Source organism: Ranitomeya variabilis, chromosome 4, assembly GCF_051348905.1.
Source record: "Ranitomeya variabilis isolate aRanVar5 chromosome 4, aRanVar5.hap1, whole genome shotgun sequence".
Lineage (NCBI taxonomy): Eukaryota > Metazoa > Chordata > Amphibia > Anura > Dendrobatidae > Ranitomeya > Ranitomeya variabilis.
In genome coordinates this window covers 240,909,050-240,936,669 of record NC_135235.1, presented here as the reverse complement: position 1 = coordinate 240,936,669, position 27,620 = coordinate 240,909,050, and the positions used below count along the sequence as shown (strand labels likewise).

Genomic DNA, 27,620 nt, shown 5'->3' with positions numbered 1-27,620 from the left:
AAACCTGACCTCCAGACCAAAGTTATAAATTTAGGCTGCAAACAGAGAATTGTGTTCACATGATGGGGGCAGCCTGAGAAGCTGGTGTGATCCAATCTACATTCATCCTAACCTCAGGGAGCAGAAAGCAACTACCAGTTAGATAATTTCTGTAAGTTTCTCCTCTTTATTTTATACTGTTTTGCATAAGTTGTGTCTTTTTATCATCATTTTTATACCTTTTTCTTATTGTAAGCATTGAACCTTTTGTTATGAAAGTATAAAACTTTAACAAGTTGAACCTTGAATGTTCTAAAAGAATCCATATCCTAAGGTGTGTGAGCCTTATGAGTGATAGACATTATTAGTATTATTGCCTGTGTATTCGATGAGTGGTGGCAGCATGTATGAGCGGGTGTGGCCTGGGTCGGTGTGTGATTTATGCTCCCATTACAGCATAGGACAGAGGTTGAATGCTGGACTGAGAGTGGGGAGATAGATTAACCCTTGCAGGCACAACCCCAAGTCACGTATGAGAGCAGGCACGTGACGAATAAGTGACACCACGGAGAAGGGATCCGTGACAGTTTAGATGGAGTCTGATATTACAGCAATATTTCACAATTCAGCACAAGGGAGTCGATCATGGCAATGCTGATGGCCTATCTCGCCAAGGTGGGGCTGAATAAGATACGCGCTCAGGAGCTGACCTGTAAGTCAACCCCCACGCACGTTCATGAGGGAGGTGTGGTGAAATATGTATATATATGTGTGTAGTGAAATATGTACATGTCTATTGTGTGACTAGCAGTAATTTAACATCTGTCGTGAAGGCTGCAGGTCTCACAGGAGGTCACAACACGTGTCTTAAGGCAGTCTACTGTCTCTGATCTCACCAAGGGGTCTGCTGGGAACCAAGAAGAAAGGGAATATTTGATACCTCCTAGCTCTTTGAAGAGATGTCCATTACAGCCTGACACTATCTGTGGGAAGCTTTACACAAAGAATCTCAGAGAAAATAATATATTCATTGGGGGCGTAGCCGTGGTCCAATAAAAAACAAGCAATTAGAATATCAACTTGAGGGTCTGGTCTAGAAATCTGACCTCCAGGGTGACTCTATAAATTTGGCTTGTATACATTCAAAATTGTTCACGTGGGGCCGCCTGGAGAGCTCCCTCAGGGACAGAGTACCAGACTGCAAAGTTTGATATTTCTGTAAGTTTCTCCCTTTATTTTATACTGTTTTGTATGTCTTTTTATTTCCATATTTTTATACCTTTTTCTTACTGTAAGCACTGAACCTTTTGTATTAAAGCATAAAACTTTACAGTTGAATCTTGTATGTTCTAAAGAATCCATAGCCTTAAACTTTGTGAGCCTTATGAGTGATAGACAGTATTAGTAATAGTCCGGGATTCATCGCCCGTGTGTTCGGTGAGTGGTGGCAGCGTGTATGATAGGGCGTGTGGCCTGGGTTGGTGTGTGATTTATGTGATTTAGAATAGTGAGTGCAGCTCTGGAGGGTGAGACCGTGTGAGGCTGTGCTTTACCTGCAGCACCCCGTCTTGTTAGTGGCAGTGTTTGGCATTACACCTCAGACTCTTTCATCTTCTGTGCCCCCTATACAAGCTGCCCTTCCCCCACTGCACACATGGGAATAGCAGCCAGAACCCCGGTCCCTGTGCTCGTCTTCTCTTGTCCTGGTGCTGACCCGACTGGGCTGATGTACGAGCCCTGGGTGTTTTACCTGTGGAATTGTGGTGATCCTAGAGCAGCGGCTGAGGTGATTCCGGGGGTCTTCTCTAATTTTATTATTTACATCAATGATAAATAATTTCTATTTATTCTTTACACAGAAACAATTAAACAATGAGACGCTGTTAACTCTGAATGGAAAAATAGCATTTATCCCCCCGCTGCGACCGGAGCCCACCAAAGACCTGGGAATGTCAGAGCCAGAGGAGGCCTGAGACCAGGGAACGCCCCCAGTAGGCCAGAGACCAGGGAAAGCCCCCCCACCAGAGCCAGAGGAGGCCTCAGACCACGGAACGCCCCCCACCAGAGCCGGAGAAGGCCTGAGACCAGAGAACTCCCCCTGCCCAAGCCTGAGGCAGCCGGAGACCAGGGAACACCCCGGCCAAAGCCTGAGACCAGGGAACGCCCCCCACCAGAGCCAGAGAAGGCCTGAGACCAGGAAACTCTCCCTGCCGGAGCCTGAGGCAGCCGGAGACCAGGGAATGCCCCTTCCAAAGCCTGAGATCAGGGAACGCCCCCCACCAGAACAGGAGAAGGCCTGAGACCAGGGAACTCCCCCTGCCCGAGCCTGAGGCAGCCGGAGACCAGAGAACGCCCCCGCCAAAGCCTGAGATCAGGGAACACCCCCCACCAGAGCCGGAGGAGGCCTAATACCAGAGAACTCCCCCTGCCCGAGCCTAAGGCAGCCGGAGACCAGGGAACGCCCCCCAACCAGAGTCGGAGGAGGCCTGAGACCAGAGAACTCCCCCTGTCCGGGCCTGAGGCAGCCGGAAACCAGGGAACGCCCTCCACCAGAGTCAGAGGAAGCCCGAGACCAGGGAACGCACCCCAGTAGGCCTGAGACCAGGGAACGCCCCCCGCCAGAGTCGAGGAGACCAGAAAACTGCCCAAGCCTGAGGCAGCTGAAGACCAGGGAACGCCCTCCACCCGAGGCGGAGGAGGCCCGAGACCAGGGAACGCCCCCACCAGAGTCGGAGGAGGCCCTAGACCAGAGAACTCCCCCTGCCGGAGCCTGAGGCAGCCGGAGACCAGGGAACGCCCCCCACCAGAGCTGGAGGAGGCCCGAGACCAGGGAACGCCCCCACCAGAGCCGGAGGAGGCCTGAGCCCAGGGAACGCCCCCACCAGAGCCGGAGAAGGCCTGAGACGAGAGAACTCCCCCTGCCGAAGCCTGAGGCGACCAGAGACCAGGGAGCGTCCCTGCCGGAGACTGAGGCGGAGGAGGCCTGAGACCAGGGAACGCCTCCCGCCAGAGCAGGCCTGAGACCAGAGAATGCTCCCGCCAAAGCCTGAGATCAGGGAGCATCCTTGCCAGAGCCAGAACAAGGGGGTGCTGCAGTCTCGACACACGGCTCCACGGGATGCTGCTGGATGGAACAGCTATCAATTATCTCAGCTGGACAGCTGCAGTTACACTGATGGGAGGATGAGAGTTGTAGTGCAGCACTGTCGCTGCAGAGCTGGTGATGGCCGCCACCTGAGTTGAGAACACGCAGGACAAGATGGGCCGGGCCGCGGACGATGCATAGAGGGGGCACAGTAACCCCTGTACAGTACGAAGACTAGACCGCGCCACATCCAGGGCACCATGTGTAGGACTGGACCCCACCCCCATTCTCTGCATCTTCATACTGCCAGGGGAGGGGTGGCTGCAGGAAACAAGTCGGTGGAAGGAGCCGGTCAGTCGCGGCAGCGTTGGTGCAGGTCGCTCAGTTTCCGTTGTCTGTGCCGCTGCTGGGGGAGGGGACAGGAAACAAGATGCAGAAGTCTGGAGATTTCAGCTCCGCAGGTCTGACGGGCAGTAGCTGAGAGGTGGACACCCAGCGTCCGAGGAGGAGTAGTGACCAGGGGTCCACACCTTCCATCACTGAGGTGGGGGCTAGCAGCGCTGGGGGGAGAAGCAAACACGGTCAGTGCACAGGAGGCGGAGCCGGTCATTACATGCCGCTACAGCTCTTACCTGATTGGTTGCGCTTGGGTCGGTTTGTTCCAGCTCAATCTTAATCTCTGGGTACGCGGGGTCTGCACTCCGCCTCCGACCATCGAGGTGCAGGGAGCGCGGGAAACCTGCACAGAGTACCACAGTTACACAGATGGCGCACACACAAGGGGCTGGACAATCCCTTTACACAATGGTCACCCTGACAGGGCTCTGGGTGACCACTGCACAGGCGTATAGTACCTGCGGTACAGCAGCCTGCTCCTCCCCCTGCGCAGGCGTATACTACCTGCCGTACAGCAGTCTGCTCCTCCCCCACGCACAGGTGTATAGTACCTGCCCTACAGCAGCCTACTCCTCCCCCTGCACAGGCATATAATACCTGACGTACAGCAGTCTGCTCCTCCCCTGTGAAGTGTGTGTGTATGTGTGTGTGTATATATATATATATATATATATATATATATATATATATATATATATATATATATATATATATATATATATATATATATACATACATACATACACTCACCGGCCACTTTATTAGGTACACCTGTCCAACTTCTTGTTAACACTTAATTTCTAATCAGCCAATCACATGGCGGCAACTCAGTGCATTTAGGCATGTAGACATGGTCAAGACAATCTCCTGCAGTTCAAACCGAGCATCAGTATGGGGAAGAAAGGTGATTTGAGTGCCTTTGAACGTGGCATGGTTGTTGGTGCCAGAAGGGCTGGTCTGAGTATTTCAGAAACTGCTGATCTACTGGGATTTTCACGCACAACCATCTCTAGGGTTTACAGAGAATGGTCCGAAAAAGAAAAAAAATCCAGTGAGCTGCAGTTCTGTGGGCGGAAATGCCTTGTTGATGCCAGAGGTCAGAGGAGAATGGGCAGACTGGTTCGAGCTGATAGAAAGGCAACAGTGACTCAAATCGCCACCCGTTACAACCAAGGTAGGCCTAAGAGCATCTCTGAACGCACAGTGCGTCGAACTTTGAGGCAGATGGGCTACAGCAGCAGAAGACCACACCGGGTACCACTCCTTTCAGCTAAGAACAGGAAACTGAGGCTACAATTTGTACAAGCTCATCGAAATTGGACAGTAGAAGATTGGAAAAACGTTGCTTGGTCTGATGAGTCTCGATTTCTGCTGCGACATTCGGATGGTAGGGTCAGAATTTGGCGTAAACAACATGAAAGCATGGATCCATCCTGCCTTGTATGGAGCATCTTTGGGATGTGCAGCCGACAAATCTGCGGCAACTGTGTGATGCCATCATGTCAATATGGACCAAAATCTCTGAGGAATGCTTCCAGCACCTTGTTGAATCTATGCCACGAAGAATTGAGGCAGTTCTGAAGGCAAAAGGGGGTCCAACCCGTTACTAGCATGGTGTACCTAATAAAGTGGCCGGTGAGTGTATATACACAATGGACTATGTATAGATTTATTGTGTCACTGGCAATAATGTAACATCTGTCTTGAAACCTGCATGTTCGCACCCAGGTGTTAATATGTATTTTCCTGAGACAAGTAGACTTCTGTCTCCAATCTCACCAAGGGGGTCCTGGTGGAAGCCAAGAAGAAAGGTAACATTTGACACCTCCTAGCTCTTGGAAGAGAGATGTCAATTACGGCCTGATAGTATCTCTGTGAGAACTCTTACACCTGAGGGGCAGTCTAGAAACCTGACCTCCAGACCAAAGCTATAAATTAGGGCTGTATACAGAGACACGTGTTCACATAATGGGGGCGGCCGAGCTGGTGTGATCCAATCTACATTCACCCCCCTTCACAGAGCAGAAACCAGACTACCAGTTAGATAATTTCTGTAACTTTTCTCCTGTTATTTTATACTGTTTTACAAAGGTTGTATGTCTTCTTTTTATCATATTTTTATACCTTTTTCCTTACTGTAAGCAATGAACCTTTTTGTATTAAAGTATAAAACTTTAACAAGTTGAACCTTAAGGGTATGTTTCCACGTTCAGGACACGCTGCGTGTTTGACGCTGCGCAACGTCCAGATGTTACAGCATAGTGGAGGGGATTTTATCAAATCCCGTCTCCACTATGCGTGGTAACATGCACCCGGCGGCCCTGCGATTCCGGACATGCTGCACGTCTTTTAAGATCGCAGCATGTCCGTTTACCTTGCGGCGACGCTGTGCCACCGCAAGGTAAAACACAGGGCCCTATGTGTGGGGTGCGATGATGCCGGATGTGTGCAATGAACACATCCGGCATCATCGCGTCACAGAAGGGGGCGGAGCGGGTTTGCCGCTCCGTCCAAACCGCCGGCCATCCTGAAGGTGGACACGTACCTTATGGGTATGTGCTCACGGTGCGGATTTTGCTGCGGATCTGCAGCAGTTTTCCATGCGTTTACAGTACCATGTAAACCTATGGAAAACAAAATCCGCAGTGCACATGCTGTGAAAAAAACGAGCGGCAACGCCGCGGTTTACATTTCGCAGCATGTCAATTCTTAGTGCGAATTCCGCTGCGGTTTACACCTGCTCAATAGGAATCCACAGGTGTAAAACTGCAGGTGGAATCCGCACAAAGAATTGACATGCTGCGAAATGTAAACCGCGGCGGTAATTCCGCAGTGAATCCGCAGTGCGGTTTACCTGCGGATTTACAAAAACAGGTGCGGAAAAATCCGCAGACATCCCACCTACGTGTGCACATACCCTGAATGTTCTAACAAATCCATAGCCTAAGATGTGTGAGCTTTATGATTGGCGGACAGTAGTAGTAATATTTCCGGGACTCATCGCCCGTGTATTCGATAAGTGGTGGCAGCGTGTATGAGCGGGTGTGTGACCTGGGTCAGTGTGTGATTTATGCTCCCATTACAGCATAGGACAGAGGCTGAATGCTGGACTGAGAGAGGGGAGATAGATTAACCCTTGCAGGCACAACCCCAAGTCACGCGCCGAGAGCGGATACGTGACGAATTAGTGACACCCCGGAGTAAGGGATCCGTGACATCCCCCATGCACAGGTGTATACTACCTGCTGTACAGCAGCCGCTCCTCCCCCATGCACAGGTGTATAGTACCTGCCGTACAGCAGCCTACTCCTATAACATGACGGGTTCTGGCACCTGGTGCGCTTCCTCCGCTGGCGGTGCTCACACTGCTCGCACTGTCTTCCAGCCATGTGCTGTATATGAGGGAGTCGCGCTTGTGAGGAGTGTCCGCGGAGGAGACGCTGTCCTGCGAGAGAAGACAGCGCTGCATCAGTGTACACAGTCACTGCGCCTGTACCCCACATCCACCACCAGAGGCGCTGTTACCATGCTGGGGTCGTCGTCGTCCAGGAGTTCGCTTTCCTCCACCACGCTGGCAAAGCTGCTGGCGCTGGACGATGACCGGGAGAAATCCCTGTGGGCTTCCGGTGTAGACCCCGAATCCATCCTGAGACACAGAAGATGAGTGTAAGGGGCTGCTCGCCCAGGGGCCACATGTCCAGGGTCCCCACATCAGGACATGTACCTGTTCTTTGTGGTGGGCAGCTCCGGAGAGCTGTGATTGGACGAGTTATCAGATTTTGGCTCCTGGGAGGCGGTGAAGCTGTCCGGGGTCTTCAGGGGGCCAGTCGGACTTTCTCTAAAATACATGTAAATAATACTGAAAATGTACTTCAAGTAAGTACACCCCTGTCCACCGTGGCAGAGCCGCTCACCGCTTCTCCTGCACCTCCTGGATGTTCTCGATGCCGATGGCGCTGCTCCGCCGGGAGCTGAAGGGTCCAGACTTCTTCCTGGTCGGACTTTTCCCGGGAACAATTAGAGACTGGAAAAGATCGGCTTGTGGTTAAACTGCAGCCGTCCCCCCGCGCGACCACGTGTTCCCCCACAGCGCGGCCGCCCACCCCCATCCCCCACACTGTGGCTGCGTTCTCCCCATCCCCCACACTGCGGCCATGTCTCCCCCTCATCCCTCGCACTGCGGCCACGTCCCCCCCCGTAAGGAAAACAACACATGAGAGGATCAGGGGACATGGATATCCCCCCGCTGTCACCAATCTGTGACAGAGCTTAGTTAAGGGGGGCACTCTGCAGTATGGGCGGTGTATATATCACCAGGCCGAGAAAATATATATATATATATATATATATATATATTTGTCTAAGGGGTACTTCCGTCTTTCTGTCGGCAACGTCCGTCACAGATATTCACTCGCTGATTAGTCTCGCCAGCTGCCAGTCATGGCTTCCGCGACCAATCAGCGACGGGCACAGTACGATTAGTCCCTCCCTACTCCCCTGCAGTCAGTGCTTGGCGCCCGCTCCATACTCCCCGCAGTCACGGCTCACACAGGGTTAATGCCAACGGTAACGGACCGCGTTATGCCGCGGGTAACTCACTCAGTTACCGCCGCTATTAACCCTGTGTGACCAAGTTTTTACTATTGAGGCTGCATAGCAGCCTCAATAGTAAAAACATCTAATGTTAAAAATAATTTTTTTAAAAAATCATTATATACTCACCTTCCGCCGCCTTTCCGACGCTCCGGTGACCGGTCCATGCAAGCGGCAGGTTCCGGTGCTAAGGTTATTGTGTGACAAGGACCTGCCATGACGTCACGGGCATGTGACCGCGACGTTATCACAGGCCCTGCGTGCCTGCGCGAGAAGGACCTGCCGTAACATCACAGTCATGTGACAGCGACGTCATCGCAGGCCCTGCGCGAGAAGGACCTGCCGTGACGTCACGGTCATCTGACCGCGATGTCATCACACCCTCGCACCAGAAGCTGCCGCCTGAACCGAACACAGGCGACAGAACTACAAGGGGCCCCTCGGAAGGTGAGTATATGTTTATTTTTTATTTTTTAGCCTGTAACATACTTGGCTGGGCAATATACTATGTGGCTGGGCAATATACTACGTGGCTCTGTGCTGTATACTACGTGGCTGGGCAATATATTACGTCGCTGGGCAATATACTATGTGGCTCTGTGCAATATACTGCGTCGCTGGGCAATATACTATGTGGCTCTGTGCAATATACTACGTCGCTGGGCAATATACTATGTGACTCTGTGCAATATACTACGTCGCTGGGCAATATACTACGTGGCTCTGTGCTGTATACTACGTCGCTGGGCAATATACTACGTGGCTCTGTGCTGTATACTACGTCGCTGTGCAATATACTACGTGGCTCTGTGCTGTATACTACGTCGCTGTACAATATACTACGTGGCTCTGTGCTGTATACTACGTAACTGGGCAATATACTACGTGGCTCTGTGCTGTATACTACGTCACTGGGCAATATACTACGTGGCTCTGTGCTGTATACTACGTCACTGGGCAATATACTACGTCGCTGTGCAATATACTACGTGGACATGCATATTCTAGAATACCTGATGCGTTAGAATCGGGCCACCATCTAATAAATATATAAATATATATATATAAAAAAATATACATACATACATACATACTGTACATACATACTGTACATACATACATACATACATACATATATACTCTTTATGCAGATTTCACAAAGGAAGAACCAAAAAGAAAAACCAATGTATTATTCTATACAGACCACCTCTCAGCCTGGCACACTGCCCTGTGCAATCGATATAAACATGTATCTAAATCCAACACCAATAATGCCCAGCGGATTAAAATTAACAGCCAAGCCGATGACGACACCAATGTGCTCACCATAAGCCTGTACAACAATGGCACAGTCATGGTGCAGGGGACGGAGGAGATTCTGCAGCAATTTGAAAATTGTTTTTCTGATATCAAAGAGCAGGCACAAACCTATAAAGGACTACAAGCCCCAGCAGCTACTTCTAATGCTACCTCTAATGCTCATATAGAGATTCCCAGCCAGAGCCGCCTATCCCCCGACACTTCACACCTCTCGCAGGATAACATCAGAGACTTCTTATCTCAATTAGAAAGAGACTTGGCCCATCTGAAATTAGAATGTGAAAGAAACTCACAAGGGAATGCAAATTACCAAGCAACAAATGACACAGCCCTACAGAAAATAAGGGAAGAAATGTGTGAACTGAAATGTCAACACAAGGCAGCTCTACAGGAAATGGGGGAACTGAAAAAAGACAATGATGAACTCAGAAAGGAGATTGCAGAATTAAAAGCCCACAGCCCTGGGCATCTGAACCAGCAGGGGGCAATGGAAACCAGCCAGAGAGCAGACAACATGGCCACCACTGAACAGAATGTAGAGACACCTACTAGCAATAAAATAATAACCAACAATATGACTGATCCTGAAACCAGAGAGATGGAAGAGAGAAGAGAACCAGCCACCAGCAAAGCCAGCATCACAGATCCCCGTCAGCAGCACCGTAGCCCACCCGAGACATCACAAAGTCCTGATATTGTCCTAATAATGGACTCAAATGGGAAGCATGTAAATACACAGCGGCTATTCCCAGGAAAACAGGTCCGTACAATCCGTTGTACAAATATTGAACAGGTGGCAGAGGTCATCAGTAAACCACGGTTCACCAACCCAAAGCATATTATTATACACACGGGTACAAACAATCTGCCAGACCAGCACCAGCAGATCACAGAACAACTGATCAAACTGGCAAAGATGGCAAAACAAAAATTCCCGGACAGTAAAATCTGTCATCGCTGCTCCCAAGAAAGGACATACCCAGGCAAACCACCCAAACCATCAATACAGAACTGACTGAAAGGATCAAGACTGTGCCAAACGTGACCCTGGCACAACACCTCTCCATAAACACCAGTCACCTGCACGATAATAAACATCTCAACAAACAAGGGGTCAGCCTCCTGGCCAAAGAGCTGAAGGACATCGTGCTAAACAGAGACCCCAGGCCTGGATCCAACAGTGGCCATAATCACACTGAAAGACCCCCGAGAACAAAAGAGCAGAAAACCCCAACGCTACCTCCTGAAGCTGGAAGCAAAGCTCTTCACCCAGTGTCAGACCATCAGAGGAGGAGACCTCCACGGAGGAGACCACCGAGCCCGCACAGACACATGCAGAGCAGAGATAGGGATGACATAAAGACCCTGCTCAATGCACTGTGCAGCATACTAATGTGACTGGATGGAACCAAGCACTTCTATAAAACAGTCAGAAATCCAGTTTGTCCCACACAGCTATACTCATTACAAGGTATATACACACAAAATACACAGAAGAATGTCTTCACTTACAATCAGCAGCTGGAATATTCAGGGTCTCAACGCCTCAACCTTTGGATCTAAAACAAAGGACCCTGATTTTATACAAAGACTAAAAAATATAGACATTCAAATCCTCCTGGAAACATGGACCAGAGCTGAAAACGAATCCCTGGTGCCTATTGGATACAAGGAATTCTCGGTCCATGCCCAGAAAAATAAAAACACCAAACAGGGCCGGGGCTCAGGAGGAGTATTGATCTGGTATAAAGAGGAGCTCCACCAGTACATCAAACCGGTGAAGAAAGGAGGCAGCCACATATGGATCAGAATCAGCAGCTCCATCCTCACCTGCCAGTCTGATGTCCACCTCTGTGCCACCTATATACCACCGCCAGAGTCCCCCTACTTCAATCCAGACTGCTTCGAGATCTTACAAAGAGAAGCCGCCCATTATCAGGCCCTGGGCAAAGTTCTCATCTTTGGAGACCTCAATGCAAGAACGGGGAAAGAGAGAGACTTCCTGACCACGGATGGAAACATCTACATACTTGGAGCAGAGAATGACGGCCAAGACCCTGTACACACTGAGAGAAACAGCTATGACAGTACAGTCAACAAAAGTGGCAGAAAGCTCCTGAACGTATGTAGAAGTTTAGGACTTCATATCCTTAATGGACGAAGCAAGGGTGACTCCTTAGGAAGGTATACACTAAACTCCCATGTAGGGAGGAGTGTAGTAGATTACGCCATTACAGATCTGAACCTGGCAGATGTCAGCGCCCTCATAGTCACCCCACAAACGCACCTGTCAGACCACAGCCAAATTCTTCTGTACATGAAATCTACAGAGAAACCATCCACCCAGAAGCCACAGCAGAGCGGCCTCTTCACCCGGCCTTCATCCTATAAATGGTCCAAAATGTCGGCACTAAAGAACAAAGAAGCTTCCAGCAGACCTGAAATACAGCGGATGCTCCACCACTTCTACAACCTCGAGTACAAGCCAAACCCAGAGGGAGTGAGCCAAGCCGCAAAGGACCTCAATAACATATTCTACGCAATGGCCAGACTGTCCGACCTTAAAAAAGTCAACTACAAGAGACCAAAAGAAACACAGGTCAATGGCTGGTTTGACAGAGAATGTAAAGCTGTACGAAAGACCCTGAGAACAGCCTCCAACAAGAAACACAGAGACCCCAACCACCTGGGTCTGAGGGAAGCCTATGATTCCATACAAAGGCAGTACAAAACCATCCTCAGGAGGAAGAAGCAGAGTTACATCTCTACCAAGCTTAACCAACTCCAAGACGCCCTCCAAGACAACTCCTTCTGGGAACTATGGAACCACATGGGCACCAAAGACAAGAAAAACAACACCCATATCCAAAATGGCAACCTCTGGCTCCAATACATCAGAGACCTCTATAAAGACATTCCAAAGGAAGAACTAAGCCAAGAACAGGAAAACATAATGGCGAAACTAAAAGCAATGGAGGAAAAAATCAAAAACTTCCAAAACCCGGTGGATACACCTATAACACTACAGGAAGTAGCCGAGAGACTCTCCTCCATAAGATGTAGAAAAGCCAGTGGCCTGGACGGAATCCTACCAGAAATGCTGAAGTACAGCCCACCAGAAATACAGGCTGCAATGGTCAAACTCTTCAATATTGTGCTGAGTGCCGGCTACTTCCCTTGTAAATGGAACCAAGGCCTCATCACACCCATCCACAAGAGTGGGGACAGGTATGACCCAGCCAACTACAGAGGCATATGTGTCAGCAGCAACCTGGGAAAACTGTTCAACAGTATCCTGAACAAGAGGATCCTCACCTTCCTCACCGAGCACAACGTCCTCAGCAAGAGCCAAGCAGGGTTCATGCCGAACCACTGACCACATCTACACTCTGCACAGCCTCATTCAGAGACACGTCTACAATACAAAGAATGGGAAGATATACGCCTGCTTTGTGGACTTTAAAAAGGCCTTTGATTCAGTGTGGCACCCGGGCTTATTCCTGAAACTGCTGGAGAGCGGAATAGGAGGAAAGACCTACGATGTCATCAAAAGCTCCTACACTGAGAACCGCTGCAGCGTGAGTGTGAACGGCAGAAGAACGGCTTATTTCCAGCAAAGCCGTGGGGTCAGACAAGGCTGCAGCCTAAGTCCAACACTCTTCAACATTTACATCAACGAGCTGGCTACCGCCCTGGAATCCTCCTCAGCACCAGGTCTCACCCTCCACGACACGCAGGTGAAATTCCTGCTGTATGCAGATGACCTGCTGCTGCTGTCACCAACCGAGAAAGGCCTCCAGGACAACCTGAAAATCCTAGAGAAATTCAGCACCACCTGGGCTCTACCGGTCAACCTAAAGAAAACCAACACCATGGTGTTCCAGAGGAGAAAGAGAAGATCAGACCAGCACCCAACATTTGTCCTCAACAACTGCGACCTCACAGGAACGGACAAATATACCTACCTGGGCCTAGAGATTCACCGGTCAGGGAGCTTCAAACAAGCCATAGAGACCCTGAAAGACAAGGCCTGCAAAACCTTCTATGCCATCCAAAGGAAACTCTACCATCTGAAGCCACCAGTGAGGGTCTGGCTAAAAATATTCGACTCCATCATCGCCCCAATCCTCCTGTATGGCAGCGAAATCTGGGGTCCTCACACCTATCCAGACTGGTCAAGGTGGGATTCCAGTCCAACTGAAATATTCCACCTGGAATTCTGCAAGCAACTTCTCCAGGTCCATCGGAGCACCTCCAACAGTGCTTGTCGGGCCGAGCTGGGCAGGTTCCCTCTGCACCTAACAGTTCTAAAGAGGGCGCTGTCATTCCGGGCTCACCTGCATAGGAGCAATCCAAGCTCCCATCACCATAAAGCCCTGATACATGTAGGTGAAACAGAAAAACCAGAACCCTCGGAACAGCCCAGCCTAACCCAACCGGACCAGAACACCAATCACAACAACCTGACAAAAGCCGGAATCAGGAAGATGGCAGACGAAGGCCAGGAGAAGTATGTCAGTGACTGGAAGAATGATATCAACAACTCACAGAAACTGATCATGTACCGGAGCCTACAGAGAGAATACAGACTGGCCCCATATCTGGAGAAACTCCCGGACCCCAGAGATCGCAAGATCCTGAGCCGATATAGACTCAGTGCCCACAGTCTGGCCATCGAATGTGGCCGACACAGGCAGAACTACAAGCCCAGAGAGGAAAGACTGTGCCAACACTGTGATCAGGAGGCCATAGAGGACGAAACCCACTTCCTGCTACACTGCTCCAAATACTCAGCAGTGAGGGACACTCACTTCAGGAGACTCTCACATCTCTTCCCAGACTTCATCACCATGAAGGAGGAAGAGAAGACATATATCCTGCTGGGAGAAGAAGAGAGAGCAGTGGAGATAGTAGCGCGGTATGTGAGCGAATGTCATAGACTCCGAGAAAGACAGCCATGATGCCATGGACTATAGCCCCCACCCTGGATCTGCCCCCATCCACCTCCCCTATGCCATGGACTATAGCCCCCACAATGGATCTGCCCCCATCCACCTCCCTTACAGCTCCTACCCAACATCCCCACAGTCCCTATCCCTATTGCCTCTATACACTTGCTTTGGCAAAACTGATGTGCATTTGGTCCTGCCAATAAAGCTTCTTTGAATCTATATATACATATTATATATATATATATATATATATATATATATATATATATACACACACACATATATATATATATATATATACACATACATATACATACATATACATATATATATATATATATATATATACACACACACATATACCCCTCCGATCCATCACTGCCAGGATCCCCCAGTAACACTAGAACGGTATGCTGCCACCAGTTCCTCGTTAGATATAAGCCCGCTCCGTTGACAAGCTTATATGGGGTCAGAAACCAACCCCAGGTAGTGTATAAGGACTAGCCAGACTCACGCACGTGGGAAATCAGGATTCGAGGTAAAAGAGCAGCCCAAGATGAATTGATATTTTAGTTGCTGAAAGGCGAACTAGATACTACAAATATATAGAGAAATATACAGATATTACAGCCAGAGGTACAGATAAAGGGAGGATACAGGTTGGGATAGCAGTCAGCTATATGTGTCCCATTACCGTGTCTTATAGCTTGTGGATGAGGGAAGCTCTCGGATCCACAGACACCTTCTTAGTTCCTGGTCAATCTCCACTCGTGACGCGGCTTCCGTGGCAGAACAAAGACACTGGCTAAAAGTCGCCCCATCCCATATCGGCCACTGCCCCGCTGGGTTGGGCTGAATTCTCCTCCCTTGACCTCGTAACTGAAATAATTCCCAATATCTAGGATGGGTCATAACTTCCTAGCAGGAGGTCCAAACGGGACAACTGACGTCTCAACGGGTCTGTTGGGGCTGGACCGACACACAGAGTCCAAACTTGGGTCGGCAAAGAGGTGCTGGAGAGCCAGTCTCGATAGCTCAGTATCCGGGAAAGCTAGAGAGATATGATACACAGGGGTGCGTGCAGGAGGCTCCCAGGGTTCTGGTGGTATAATGGACATAACCCTGAGAGCACGGTACTCTCATAATTCATTTCTAGATGTCGGTGCCAGAGTCTAGTGTTTACCCTTGAAGTATAATTGATGCCGGCTGGAGGAGGTCAGAGAAGAGTCTGTGAGGGAGGAGAGAGGAAGAAGACACGAGTCTAGGAGAGAGGAGGAGAAAGAGAAGAGTCTGGGATCTAGGATGGGTCATATCTTCTCAGCGGGAGGTCCAAACGGGACAACTGACGTCTCAACAGGACCGTTGGGGCTGGATGGATATGAAGAGTCCAAACTTGGGTCGGCTAAGAGATTCTGAAGAGTCGGTCTCGATAGCTCGGAATAAGGGACAGCTAGAGATGAGACATGGATGCGTGCGGAGGGCTCCCAGGGTTCTGGGACATAACCGAGCTGCACAGTACGCTCATAATTCACCTCTAGATGTCGGTGCAGGGAAAGCTCTCTGCAGCAGCGCGTGGACGCCGGGGGACGTGACAGACATCAGAAGGTGAGTATGTAGTGTTTTTTTTTTACTTTTACAATGGTAACCGGGGTAAATATCGGGTTACTAAGCGCGGCCCTGCACTTAGTAACCCGATGTTCACCCTGGTTACCCGGGTGCTGCAGGGGACTTCGGCATCGTTGAAGACAGTTTCAACGATGCCGAAGTCTTTCCCCTGATCGTTGGTCGCTGGAGAGAGCTGTCTGTGTGACAGCCCCCCAGCGACCACACAACGACTTACCAACGATCACGATCGCTGGTCGTGATCGTTGGTAAGTCGCTTAGTGTAACGGTACCTTAACACGTGGCCTCTAATTCACTGGCCAAATGGTAAAGGTCTGAGCCTTTGCAAAATTGTGTACTTATCCCAAGGGTGGGGCCACTACAGGAATAGGGGGAGATCTCTGGCTAATCTATGGGGCCTGAATTCATAAATCCAAAATGGAGTCTCTCACTCCTCCCATTCCCGCACTGCGCCAGTGTCCCCCCCCTCTCCCACACCTCAGCCACGTCCCCCCCCATCCCCCGCAGTGCAGCCACGGCCCCCCATCCCCCGCAGTGCAGCCATAGTGACATCACGCTGCCCCTTCCACGTCCCAGCACGCGGGCTCAGCTGCATTACAATGTATTAGTGCAGAGTGATCACAGCCGCACAGACTGCACTGGTACACTGTAACTACCCCACAGCTGGGTGCAGGACAAGGCCCGCTTCTTCACTGACAGCGCCGGCCATGGGCGATGATGCCCGTCACACAGGCAAACAGCAAGACATGCACGTTACGCTATCAGGAGGATGCCTGATACTTGTGGTGCCGCTGATCCATGATGTCTGCCGGGGTCCACACAGTGCACACGCCATCACACCTCACACCACGAGCTCCCGTGACCCCGCGCTCAGACGGAGCCATTATCCACCTCTTCTATGGTTCCTATGCCTATGGCACTTCCGCGGCGTCCATGCCGGCCCGGCGCTCTCCCTGGCACAAGCAATGACTAGGGAGCACAGAGACATGGAGGCGGTTAGGAAGGGTCGTCACACCGAGGCGGAAAAAGGAGGCAGCAATGTGCACGACACACAGAGATGGAGAAAGATGGCGAGTCAGGAAAAGAGGAAGAGAAGAGAGAAAAAGAAAACGTCATTCACAGACCTCCACCTGCAGGGGGCAGACCCTCCACCAGCCAGCCGTCCCGGGCGTCCCACTCTTCACAGACCTCCACCTGCAGGGGGCAGACCCTCCACCAGCCAGCCGTCCCGGGGGTCCCGCTCCTCACAGACCTCCACCTGCAGGGAGCAGACCCTCCATGCCCTCCACATGCCAGCCGTCCCAGGGGTCCCGCTCCTCACTGGCCTCTGATCAGGACCCACCTCAGGTCTCTACACAGAGACCTATCTGCCCGGACCCCAAATCTATAACCATCCGCTAGAACGGTCTGTGCCCAAACTGCTGATCCTGGAGGAGGACAGAGAAGAGGCTGAGAGAGAGGAGGAGGACAGTGAAGAGTCTGGGAGGGAGGAGAGAGGAGGAAGAGAAGAGTCTGGTAGAGAGGAGGACAGAGAAGAGTCTGGGAAAAAGGAGGAGGAGGACACGTGTCTGAGTGATAGGGGGAGGAGGACAGAGAAGAGTCTGGGAGAGAGGATGGGGACAGAAGAGTCTGGGAAGGAGGACTCTGGCCCTGTGTATCTGAAGAGTGTGATTTTCTTGGGGGTCCTGCGGCTTCTGCCGTCAGTGATCAGATCTTACACAACCTATTTATTGATAATGGCTTTCCTCCTTTATCTCCAGAATGCGTTCCCGCCCTGGTCTACATGTATACAGGGGCACTTACTATTCCGGGGGGCTTTGGATTATCCTGGTTGTTATGGCCGAAGCTGCCGCTGTGGCTGGTGGACACTGTGTGCTGCTTCTTATTGCTGAGCCCCATGGCGTCCATGGATTGACTGCGGCTCCTGATTACTCTCTGCAAAGAGAGAAGACTGACATCTTGTGTGCAGAAGTGACCTGATTGGGGAGGGCGACTGGACGGGGGCTGGGCAGATGTCCCAGCAGATGGGGAGGGCGGCTGGACGGGGGCTGGGCAGATGTCCCAGCAGATGGGGAGGGCGGCTGGACGGGGGGGGCCGGGCAGATATCCCAGCAGATGGGGAGGGCGGCTGGACGGGGGGCCGCGCAGATGTCCCAGCAGATGGGGAGGACGGCTGGACAGGGGGGCCGTGCAGATGTCCCAGCAGATGGGGAGGGCGGCTGGACGGGAGGCCGCGCAGATAGGGAGGGCGGCTGGACGGGGGGCCGCGCAGATGTCCCAGCAGATGGGGAGGGCGGCTGGACGGGGGGCCGCGCAGATAGGGAGGGCGGCTGGACGGGGGGCCGCGCAGATGTCCCAGCAGATGGGGAGGGCGGCTGGACAGGGGGGCCGCGCAGACGTCCCAGCAGATGGGGAGGGTGGCTGGATGGGGGGGGGGGGGACGCGCAGACGTCCCAGCAGATGGGGAGGGCGGCTTGACGGGGGGCTCCGCAGGCGTCCCATCAGATGGGGAGGGCGGCTGGATGGGGGGCCGTGCAGACATCACAGCAGATTGGGGAGGGCGGCTGGACGGGGGCCGCGCAGACGTCCTAGCAGATGGGAGGGCGGCTAGACGGGGGGCCGCGCAGACGTGCTAGTAGATGGGGAGGGCGGCTGGATGGGGGGCCGCGCAGACGTCCCAGCAGATTGGGGAGGGCGGCTGGACGGGGGGACGTGTAGACGTCCTAGCAGATGGGGAGGGCGGCTGGAAGGGGGGGGACGTGCAGACGTCCTAGCAGATGGGGAGGGCGGCTGGACGTGCAGATGTCCCAGCAGATGGGGAGGGCGGCTGGACGGGGGGCCGCGCAGACGTCCCAGCAGATGGGGAGGGCTGCTGGACGGGGGGCCGCGCAGACATCCTAGCAGATGGGGAGGGCGGCTGGACAGGGGGGCCGCGCAGATGTCCCAGCAGATGGGGAGGGGGGCTGGACGGGGGGCCGCGCAGATGTCCCAGCAGATGGGGAGGGTGGCTGGACAGGGGGGCCGCGCAGACGTCCCAGCAGATGGGGAGGGCGGCTGGACAGGGGGGCCGCGCAGACGTCCTAGCAGATGGGGAGGGCGGCTGGACGTGCAGATGTCCCAGCAGATGGGGAGGGCGGCTGGACAGGGGGGCGCGCAGACGTCCCAGCAGATGGGGAGGGCGGCTGGACAGGGGGCCGCGCAGACGTCCTAGCAGATGGGGAAGGCGGCTGGTCGGGGGACGTGCAGATGTCCTAGCAGATGGGGAGGGCGGCTGGACGTGCAGACGTTCCAGCAGATGGGGAGGGCGGCTGGATGGGGGGACGCGTAGACGTCACAGCAGATGGGGAGGGCGGCTGGACGGGGGGCCGCGCAGACGTCCTAGCAGATGGGGAGGGCGGCTGGACAGGGGGGCCGCGCAGATGTCCCAGCAGATGGGGAGGGCGGCTGGACGGGGGGCCGCGGAGATGGGGAGGGCGGCTGCACGGGGGGCCGCGCAATGTCCCAGCAGATGGGGAGGGTGGCTGGACAGGGGGGCCGCGCAGACGTCCCAGCAGATGGGGAGGGCGGCTGGACAGGGGGGCCGCGCAGACGTCCTAGCAGATGGGGAGGGCGGCTGGACGTGCAGATGTCCCAGCAGATGGGGAGGGCGGCTGGACGGGGGGCCGCGCAGACGTCCCAGCAGATGGGGAGGGCGGCTGGACGGGGGGCCGCGCAGACGTCCTAGCAGATGGGGAAGGCGGCTGGACGGGGGACGTGCAGATGTCCTAGCAGATGGGGAGGGCGGCTGGACGTGCAGACGCTCCAGCAGATGGGGAGGGCGGGTGGATGGGGGGCCGCGCAGACGTCCCAGCAGATTGGGAGGGCGGCTGGACGGGGGGCCGTGCAGACGTCCCAGCAGATTGGGAGGGCGGCTGGACGGGGGGCCGTGCAGACGTCCCAGCAGATGGGGAGGGCGGATGGACGGGGGGCCGTGCAGACATCCCAGCAGATGGGGAGGGCGGATGGACAGCGGGCCGCGCAGACGTCCCAGCATCCCCACAATCATATAGGCAAGAACCACGAAGAATGAAGGGTGTAGTAGTGCTGCACGACCACCAGGGGTCACTGCTGTCATTACTAAATAGTAGAAGTGGGATTCATATCTATATGAAAGATGCAGCGAAGCCCCCAAATACTGAGAATAGTCAGATACAGAGACCTGAGCCCCCCAAATACTCACAATAGTCAGATACAGAGACCTGAGCTCCCCAAATACTGACAATAGTCAGATACAGAGACCTGAGCCCCCCAAAAACTGAGAATAGTCAGATACAGAGACCTGAGCCCCCCAAATACTGAGAATAGTCAGATACAGAGACCTGAGCCCCCCAAATACTGAGAATAGTCAGATACAGAGACCTGAGCCCCCCAAATACTGAGAATAGTCAGATACAGAGACCTGAGCCCCCCAAATACTGAGAATAGTCAGATACAGAGACCTGAGCCCCCCAGATATGTGCTGCGCTGATACTGGGGACCCCCATGATATGTATATCTCACCTTAAAAGACTCAAAGAAGCCCCCTCCACCGCCGCCGTTCTCCATCTTGTCCTCGTCCCCGCCGAGCCCCATCATGGACTGGCTGTTGATGTGCAGTTCCTCGTACAGCGTCTCCAGTAGCGCGGCGCGTGTCCGCTCCTGAGTGCGAGGAGAGGTAAGCCGCGGGGGGGGCACGGCAGCACGCTTCTGGGGGGCAGCACACGCTTCTGGGGGGCAGCACACGCTCCTGGGGGGGCAGCACACGCTCCTGGGGGGGCAGCACACGCTCCTGGGGGGGCAGCACTCACCTCCAGTTTAGCAAATTTCTCGGCTTTGTAGCAGGCGTACTCCGCATTGATCAGTTTAGTCAGTAGGAATTCCTGAAAGTCAGAGCCCTGGGAAAAGACAGTCAGGTGCGAGCGCTGCTGGGGATTGTAGTTCACCAGGCAACCAGGATCTCCCACCTACCTTACGGAAAACAGCGGGTTCTGGAAGTGGTGGGCCGAAGAAAGGCACGTCATCCCGGGCAGTGACCGAGACCTGAGAGGGGCCACACATTATATTACTACATGACCAAGAATACAGGGAACGCTGCCACGAAGGGGTCCGACACGGCAAGAGCACAGCGCGTCCCCCCATCACCGCCGGCCCGCAGCACACAGCTGAGCTCCAACACACTGCTCAGCAAGGACACGGAGCAGCCCCCCCAAGATCAACGGCATAGGGTCCGTGGGCCCCCAGGATCAGAGTCATCGGGTCTGCGGGTCACCAGGATCAGTCATTGAGTCTGCAGGCCCCCAGGATCAGTCATGGGGTCTGCGGGTAACCAAGATCAGTCATCGGGTCTGCGGGTCCCCAGGATCAGAGTCTTCGGGTCTGCGGGTCCCCAGGATCAAAGTCATCGGGTCTGCGGGTCACCAGGATCAGTCATTGAGTCTGCGGGTCCCCAGGATCAGAGTCATCGGGTCTGCGGGTCCCCAGGATCAGAGTCATCGGGTCTGCGGGCCCCCAGGATCAGTCATTGGGTCTGCGGGCCCCCAGGATCAGAGTCATCGGATCTGCGGGTCCCCAGGATCAGAGTCATCGGGTCTGCGGGTCACCAGGATCAGTCATTGAGTCTGCAGGCCCCCAGGATCAGTCATGGGGTCTGCGGGTAACCAAGATCAGTCATCGGGTCTGCGGGTCCCCAGGATCAGAGTCTTCGGGTCTGCGGGTCCCCAGGATCAAAGTCATCGGGTCTGCGGGTCACCAGGATCAGTCATTGAGTCTGCAGAGTCATCGGGTCTGCGGGTCCCCAGGATCAGAGTCATCGGGTCTGCGGGCCCCCAGGATCAGTCATCGGGTCTGCGGGCCCCCAGGATCAGAGTCATCGGATCTGCGGGTCCCCAGGATCAGAGTCATCGGGTCTGCGGGTCCCCAGGATCAGAGTCATTGGGTCTGCGGGTCCCCAAGATCAAAGTCATCGGGTCTGCGGTCCCCAGGATCAAAGTCATCGGGTCTGCGGGCCCCCAGGATCAGAGTCATCGGGTCTGTGGGTCCCCAGGATCAGAGTCATCGGGTCTGCGGGCCCCCAGGATCAGTCATCGGGTCTGCGGGTCCCCAGGATCAGAGTCATCGGGTCTGCGGGTCCCCAGGATCAGAGTCATCGGGTCTGCGGGTCCCCAGGATCAGAGTCATCGGGTCTGCGGGTCCCCAGGATCAGAGTCATTGGGTCTGCGGGTCCCCAAGATCAAAGTCATCGGTCTGCGGGCCCCCAGGATCAAAGTCATCGGGTCTGCAGGTCCCCAGGATCAGAGTCCTTCGGGTCTGTGGGCCCCCAGGATCAGTTATCGGGTCTGCGGGTCACCAGGATCAATCACTGAATCTGCAGGCCCCCTCAGGATCAGAGTCATCAGGTCTGCGGGTCCCCAGGATCAGTCATCGGGTCTGCGGGTCCCCAGGATCAGTCATCGGGTCTGCGGGTCCCCAGGATCAGAGTCATTGGGTCCCCAGGATCAGTCATCGGGTCTGCGGGTCACCAGGATCAGTTATCAGGTCTGCAGGCCCCCAGGATCACTGGCATAGGGTCCTTGGGCCCCCCAGGATCAGAGTTATCGAGTCAGCGGGCCCCCAGGATCAGTCATCAGGTCTGCGGGTCACCAGGATCAGAGTCATTGGGTCTGCGGGTCCCCAGGATCAGAGTCATTGGGTCTGTGGGTCCCCAGGATCAGTCATCAGGTCTGCAGGCCCCCAGGATCACTGGCATAGGGTCCTTGGGCCCCCCAGGATCAGAGTCATCGTGTCCGTGGGCCCCCAGGATCAGAGTCATCGGGTCGGCGGGCCCCCAGGATCAGTGGCATCGGGCCCACCTTGTATGCGGTGCTGTTGGTGCCCGTGTTCTCCGCCTGCACCACGATGTAGGCGTGCAGGAAGTTGGAGGCGATCATGTCGGGCACGAACGGCGTGTTCTCGTCCTGGAATACGATGGCCACGATGTCGTTCCCGATGTGTCGCTTACGCTGCAACTAAACAAATGAGAACAATGAGACAGCGTGATGGGGGAGGGGCAGCAGCAGACCACCGGGGTCCACACTCCCATCATCTGTGCTTCGAAGTTGTCCGACACCCCAGTAGGCACAATGAGTGCTCCTGGAGGGTGTCGGGTCACGGTACCTGCTGGGCATCGCCCTCGGTGTACGGCAGCTTGGTGGCCACGTGGAACATGATCTCCTTCCCTCGGAAGTTGCAGTAGATGGATTCTGTCCCCGTCTGTCCGTGAGTGACGTCCAGTCCTCCCCGGAATCTGCGACATCAGACGTGGAGTCAGGGGACGGCCAACAATGCCCCCACAGGACCCCCAGAGAGAGACAGTGAGACCACCGCACCCCAGACTCACCCCCTAAAGTCCTGCAGGAGAACCCGCTCCCCCAGCAGCTCCAGGAACTCCACAAAGGCAGCGCCCTCCTGAGTGGTGCCGAACAGCTCCTCCTCGGTGGTCTGCAACAGGGGAGGATTACTAGAGACCACAAGACCCTGAGAGAGAGCAGCATCCCCAAGAGAAAGAGACGCCCCATCCCCCCCGAGAAACAGAGCGACGCTCCCCCCCGCCCGAGAAAAAGAGCGACGCTCCCCCGAGAAACAGAGCGACGCTCCTCCCCCCCGAGAAACAGAGCGACGCTCCCCCCCTAGAAACAGAGCGACGCCCCCCCGAGAAACAGAGCGACGCTCCCCCTCCGAGAAACAGAGCGACGCTCCCCCCCGAGAAACAGAGCGACGCTCCCCCCCTAGAAACAGAGCGACGCCCCCCCGAGAAACAGAGCGACGCTCCCCCTCCGAGAAACAGAGCGACGCTCCCCCCCGAGAAACAGAGCGACGCTCCCCCCCGAGAAACAGAGCGACGCTCCCCCCCGAGAAACAGAGCGACGCTCCCCCCCGAGAAACAGAGCGACGCTCCCCCCCGAGAAACAGAGCGATGCTCCCCACGAGAAACAGAGCGACGCTCCCCCCCACGAGAAACAGAGCGACGCTCCCCCCCCCCGAGAAACAGAGTGACTCCCCGAGAAACAGACCGACGCCCCCCCCCCCGAGAAACAGAGCTACGCTCCCCCCCCCGAGAAACAGAGCGACGCTCCCCCGAGAAACAGAGCGACGCCCCCCCGAGAAACAGAGCGACGCCCCCCCCGAGAAACAGAGCGATGCTCCCCCCCCCCCCGAGAAACAGAGCGACGCCCCCCCCCGAGAAACAGAGCGACGCTCCCCCCGGAGAGACAGACACACAGCGACACACCGAGAGCGAGTAACAGAAAGAGACTTCTGGCAGGCAGATACCCCGATACAGACCATGACCGAGAGACCCCCTGGAAATCCCAAGATCCCACCCACCGCAGCACTGCACCCCCTGGTCGGTACGGCACGGCACCCCCGGGGGCCGTCACTCACCTGCCCACTTTTCTGGTAAATGACCCCAAACTTGAAGTTATTGCTGATGACGTGTTCATCAAAGGTGACGATGAGCCGCGAGGCCTGAAGAGCGCAGAGGTCAGAGGTCAGTACAAGAGCCGCCAGGTGGATACATTGTATCACTCACCCCGGTGTGTAATGGATCGCGGAGGATCACGTGGCGCGGATCCTGTTACCACTCACCTTTGGGTAAAGGACGGGATGAAATCGATCCACATTCACATCTTCACAGACCAGCTGGAAAACAAGAGCAAAATGTTGGTGGGGGAGGGGCGGACCGCCAAAAATATGGCAGCCAAGAGACACCAAATAGTGCAGAGAGCAGGCACCATGTGGTCCGGCTGCGGGATCTGCTCCGTACCTTGGCCATCTGCACCACATTAGGGAACTCGGTGAGGCAGGAGATGGGGATCACGTCGTGGAACGTCTGGGTCTTCGTCCTGGAGAAAAGATGTAATAAACTGAGCGGTGCCGCAGCATCTGAGCGCAGGAAGTCACCGGAGCCGGGAAGTCAGGGAGCCGGGCCGGGGGCACAGCGGTGCAGGGAGCCGGGCCGGGGGCAGAGCGGTGCAGGGAGCCGGGCCAGGGGCAGAGCGGTGCAGTGAGCCGGGCCAGGGGCAGAGCGGTGCAGGGAGCCGGGCCAGGGGCAGAGCGGTGCAGGGAGCCGGGCGGGACGCTGGGGACAGAGGGGTACAGGGTGCCAGGCACGATGCTGGGGAAAGAGCGGTGCAGGGAGCCAGACCAATGCTGTACAGGGTCCGCGGAGAGCTCGGTGGTTGACACTTTGCATCAGTTCTGAACTACACAGCTCAATAAATCAGGGGATACAACCCCCCCTTGCTCGGGCCCCACTGTGAAGCATCTCTACATACCCAGCTTTCTCAGGCCCCAGTGTAGTGGGTCCCCACATCCCTCGCTGGTTCGAGCCCCGGCGTGGGGTGCCCCCCACATCCCCTGCTTGCTCGGGCCCCAGTGTGGGGGGTCCCTACATCCCCTGCTTGCTCGGGCCCCAGTGTGGTGGTCCCTACATCCCCTGCTAGCTCGGGCCCCGGTGTGGGGGTCACTCACCGCAGCAGGAGACGGAGGTGCTCCTGATCTCCAATCACATCATACTTCAGAGAGAAAACCAGATGCCCGAGAGCTGAATCCAGAGAGTAATAGCTGAAGTGTTCCTGGAAAATATGGAACAACTGTCACGACCCAGCTGTTGGGTGACCCGGGACCTGGGGCTCCTTCCCTGACCCTAACACTAGGGGGTGCCCTTACTCACCCTATTCCCAGAGATACTTCTATAGGTGAAGATGCCGGGGCCGCCACCCTTGCCTTATCTCCTGAGTCAGCCCTCTCCACCAGGGGAAGAGGGGCGCTACTGTGCACCGCAGTACACCAACCCGACAACAGGGCACCACAGACGGCGGCGCTCTCACCTTCCCCAGGAAGTGCCTGCGGTACAGCCGCGCCGTGTGATTACTCTCCAGCTTCACTTTGCTGCTCGGTGATTGGCTGTTCTCAGGAGCGGGAAGCAGCGAGACGTCGTGATTGGTTCCCTCAATCCAGTATCCCCCAAACTGAGGCAAAAGGATGAGGGGGAAGGGGCCGCGCCTCCCGAGCACCTGTGGCAGAGAGCAGATGGGACCAAGCAGGTGGGCAGAGATCAGCGGCGCCCCCCGGGTCAGCGCTTACCTCGTGGACGCTGGGGTACGGGATGTAATCCTCTTCTGTCTGCAACAGAGGACTTTGTCATATGGGGGCCCCAAGAGAGGGCAGCAGGGTCCACAGGACAGCACCACCCACATCTGCTCCAGTCACCCCCAGAGCTGCGCTCACTATTCTGCTGTTACATCCTGTCTTATCCTCCAGTCACCTCCAGAGCTGCACTCACTATTCTGCTGTTACATCGTGTCTTATCCTCCAGTCACCCCTAGAGCTGCGGTCACGCTGCGTTCTGATACCTTTAGGGGAGGCGGCAGTGAGTATCTCTGTTCATCCATTCTGCAGCCCTGAAAGAGAAATCACACAACAAACTCTGCTACATCGCACGGTAACAGACACAGCAGAGACCCCCCCCCCAGATACAGCAGAGACCCCCCCAGACACAGCAGAGACCCCTCCCTCCCAGACACAGCAGAGACCTCCCCAGACACAGCAGAGATTCCCCCCGGACACAGCAGAGATCCCCCCCAGACACAGCAGAGGCCCCCCCCCCCGACACAGCAGAGACCCCCCCAGACACAGCAGGGACCCCCCCCTCACCTGCATCTTCTCAATCATCTCAAAGAAGTCCGAGTACTAAAGATAAAAACACAAATTATGAGAAACATCAGAAACTACACAAAACCGAACCCTCAGCTCAGAGACCGCACAGGAGACACAGAACCGAACCCTCAGCTGGGGCCACTTGGTTTCAGGGCCAGCTCTTGGCAAAGAGACCACCACTCCCCGCCTGCTCCTGGCCCGGGGCCCCACCACTCCCCGCCTGCTCCTGGCCCGGGGCCCCACCACTCCCCGCCTGCTCCTGGCCCGAGGCCCCACCACTCCCCGCCTGCTCCTGGCCCGAGGCCCCTCACCTGCAGTCTCCCATCTTGCCACCGCCCAGGTATAATTCTCCTCCAGTGATGTCACAACCCGGCTGTTATCAGGGACGGAGCGTGCAGCACCCGGGGGAGACTGAGAACCATAGGAGAGATACCAGAGCATCCACCCCACCGGGGCCCCTGAATAAGCAGAGGGGCCCCAGAACATCACAATACACAGCCCCGCGAGGGGCTCTTCCTCGGGGGGGTGGGGGGGGGGGTGGGCACAGAGGCCCTTACTCGGGGGGACACAGGGGCTCTTACTCGGGGGGGGGGGGGGGGGCACAGGGGCTCTTACTCGGGGGGGCACAGGGGCTCTTGTCTCCTCCCTCCTGCTGTAACTTCTGGTGACTCTGGTTCTTCGTCTCTCGCCTGCATCACTGCTATATATAGAGCATGGGCCGCTTACATGGGACTACAGGGGACACCTACTGGATTATGTAACATTACCTGCATCATCTGAGAGTACAGACAATGTACTGATGTCACCTGCAGTCCTATGTAACACCACAGATAACACAGTGATAACTCTTTGAGTACAGATAATGTAGTAGATGTCACCTGCAGTCCTATGTAACACCACAGATAACAGTGATAACTCTCTGAGTACAGATACTGTAGTAGATGTCACCTGCAGTCCTA

The 27,620-nt window shown here is 54.9% G+C and overlaps 1 protein-coding gene across 8 annotated transcripts in view; it reads right to left on the bottom strand.

Annotated features, from left to right (window-relative positions):
- Positions 1-1,806: 1,806 nt before the first annotated feature.
- The window catches only part of RAP1GAP (RAP1 GTPase activating protein), an 87,233-nt gene continuing 61,419 nt past the window's right edge, over positions 1,807-27,620 (bottom strand). For 4 of the 8 annotated variants that reach the window (XM_077260454.1, XM_077260459.1, XM_077260453.1 and 1 more), the window contains 21 exons: positions 26,659-26,694; positions 26,358-26,405; positions 26,089-26,127; positions 25,833-26,018; positions 25,474-25,577; positions 24,767-24,845; positions 24,589-24,642; positions 24,385-24,468; positions 23,342-23,442; positions 23,119-23,248; positions 22,815-22,970; positions 20,935-21,006; positions 20,775-20,861; positions 20,488-20,625; positions 17,752-17,883; positions 7,375-7,484; positions 7,185-7,298; positions 6,986-7,106; positions 6,794-6,905; positions 3,697-3,803; positions 1,807-3,624 (listed from right to left, as the gene is read on the bottom strand). In XM_077260454.1, coding sequence (XP_077116569.1) covers positions 3,616-3,624; positions 3,697-3,803; positions 6,794-6,905; positions 6,986-7,106; positions 7,185-7,298; positions 7,375-7,484; positions 17,752-17,883; positions 20,488-20,625; positions 20,775-20,861; positions 20,935-21,006; positions 22,815-22,970; positions 23,119-23,248; positions 23,342-23,442; positions 24,385-24,468; positions 24,589-24,642; positions 24,767-24,845; positions 25,474-25,577; positions 25,833-26,018; positions 26,089-26,127; positions 26,358-26,405; positions 26,659-26,694 — 2,019 coding nt within the window. In that variant the 3' untranslated portion in view covers positions 1,807-3,615. Of the gene's footprint in view, positions 3,625-3,696; positions 3,804-6,793; positions 6,906-6,985; positions 7,107-7,184; positions 7,299-7,374; positions 7,485-16,728; positions 16,918-17,751; positions 17,884-20,487; positions 20,626-20,774; positions 20,862-20,934; positions 21,007-22,814; positions 22,971-23,118; positions 23,249-23,341; positions 23,443-24,384; positions 24,469-24,588; positions 24,643-24,766; positions 24,846-25,473; positions 25,578-25,832; positions 26,019-26,088; positions 26,128-26,357; positions 26,406-26,658; positions 26,695-27,620 lie in introns of all 8 variants that reach the window. The other 4 variants (XM_077260456.1, XM_077260452.1, XR_013214684.1 and 1 more) reach the window with 3 other exon arrangements.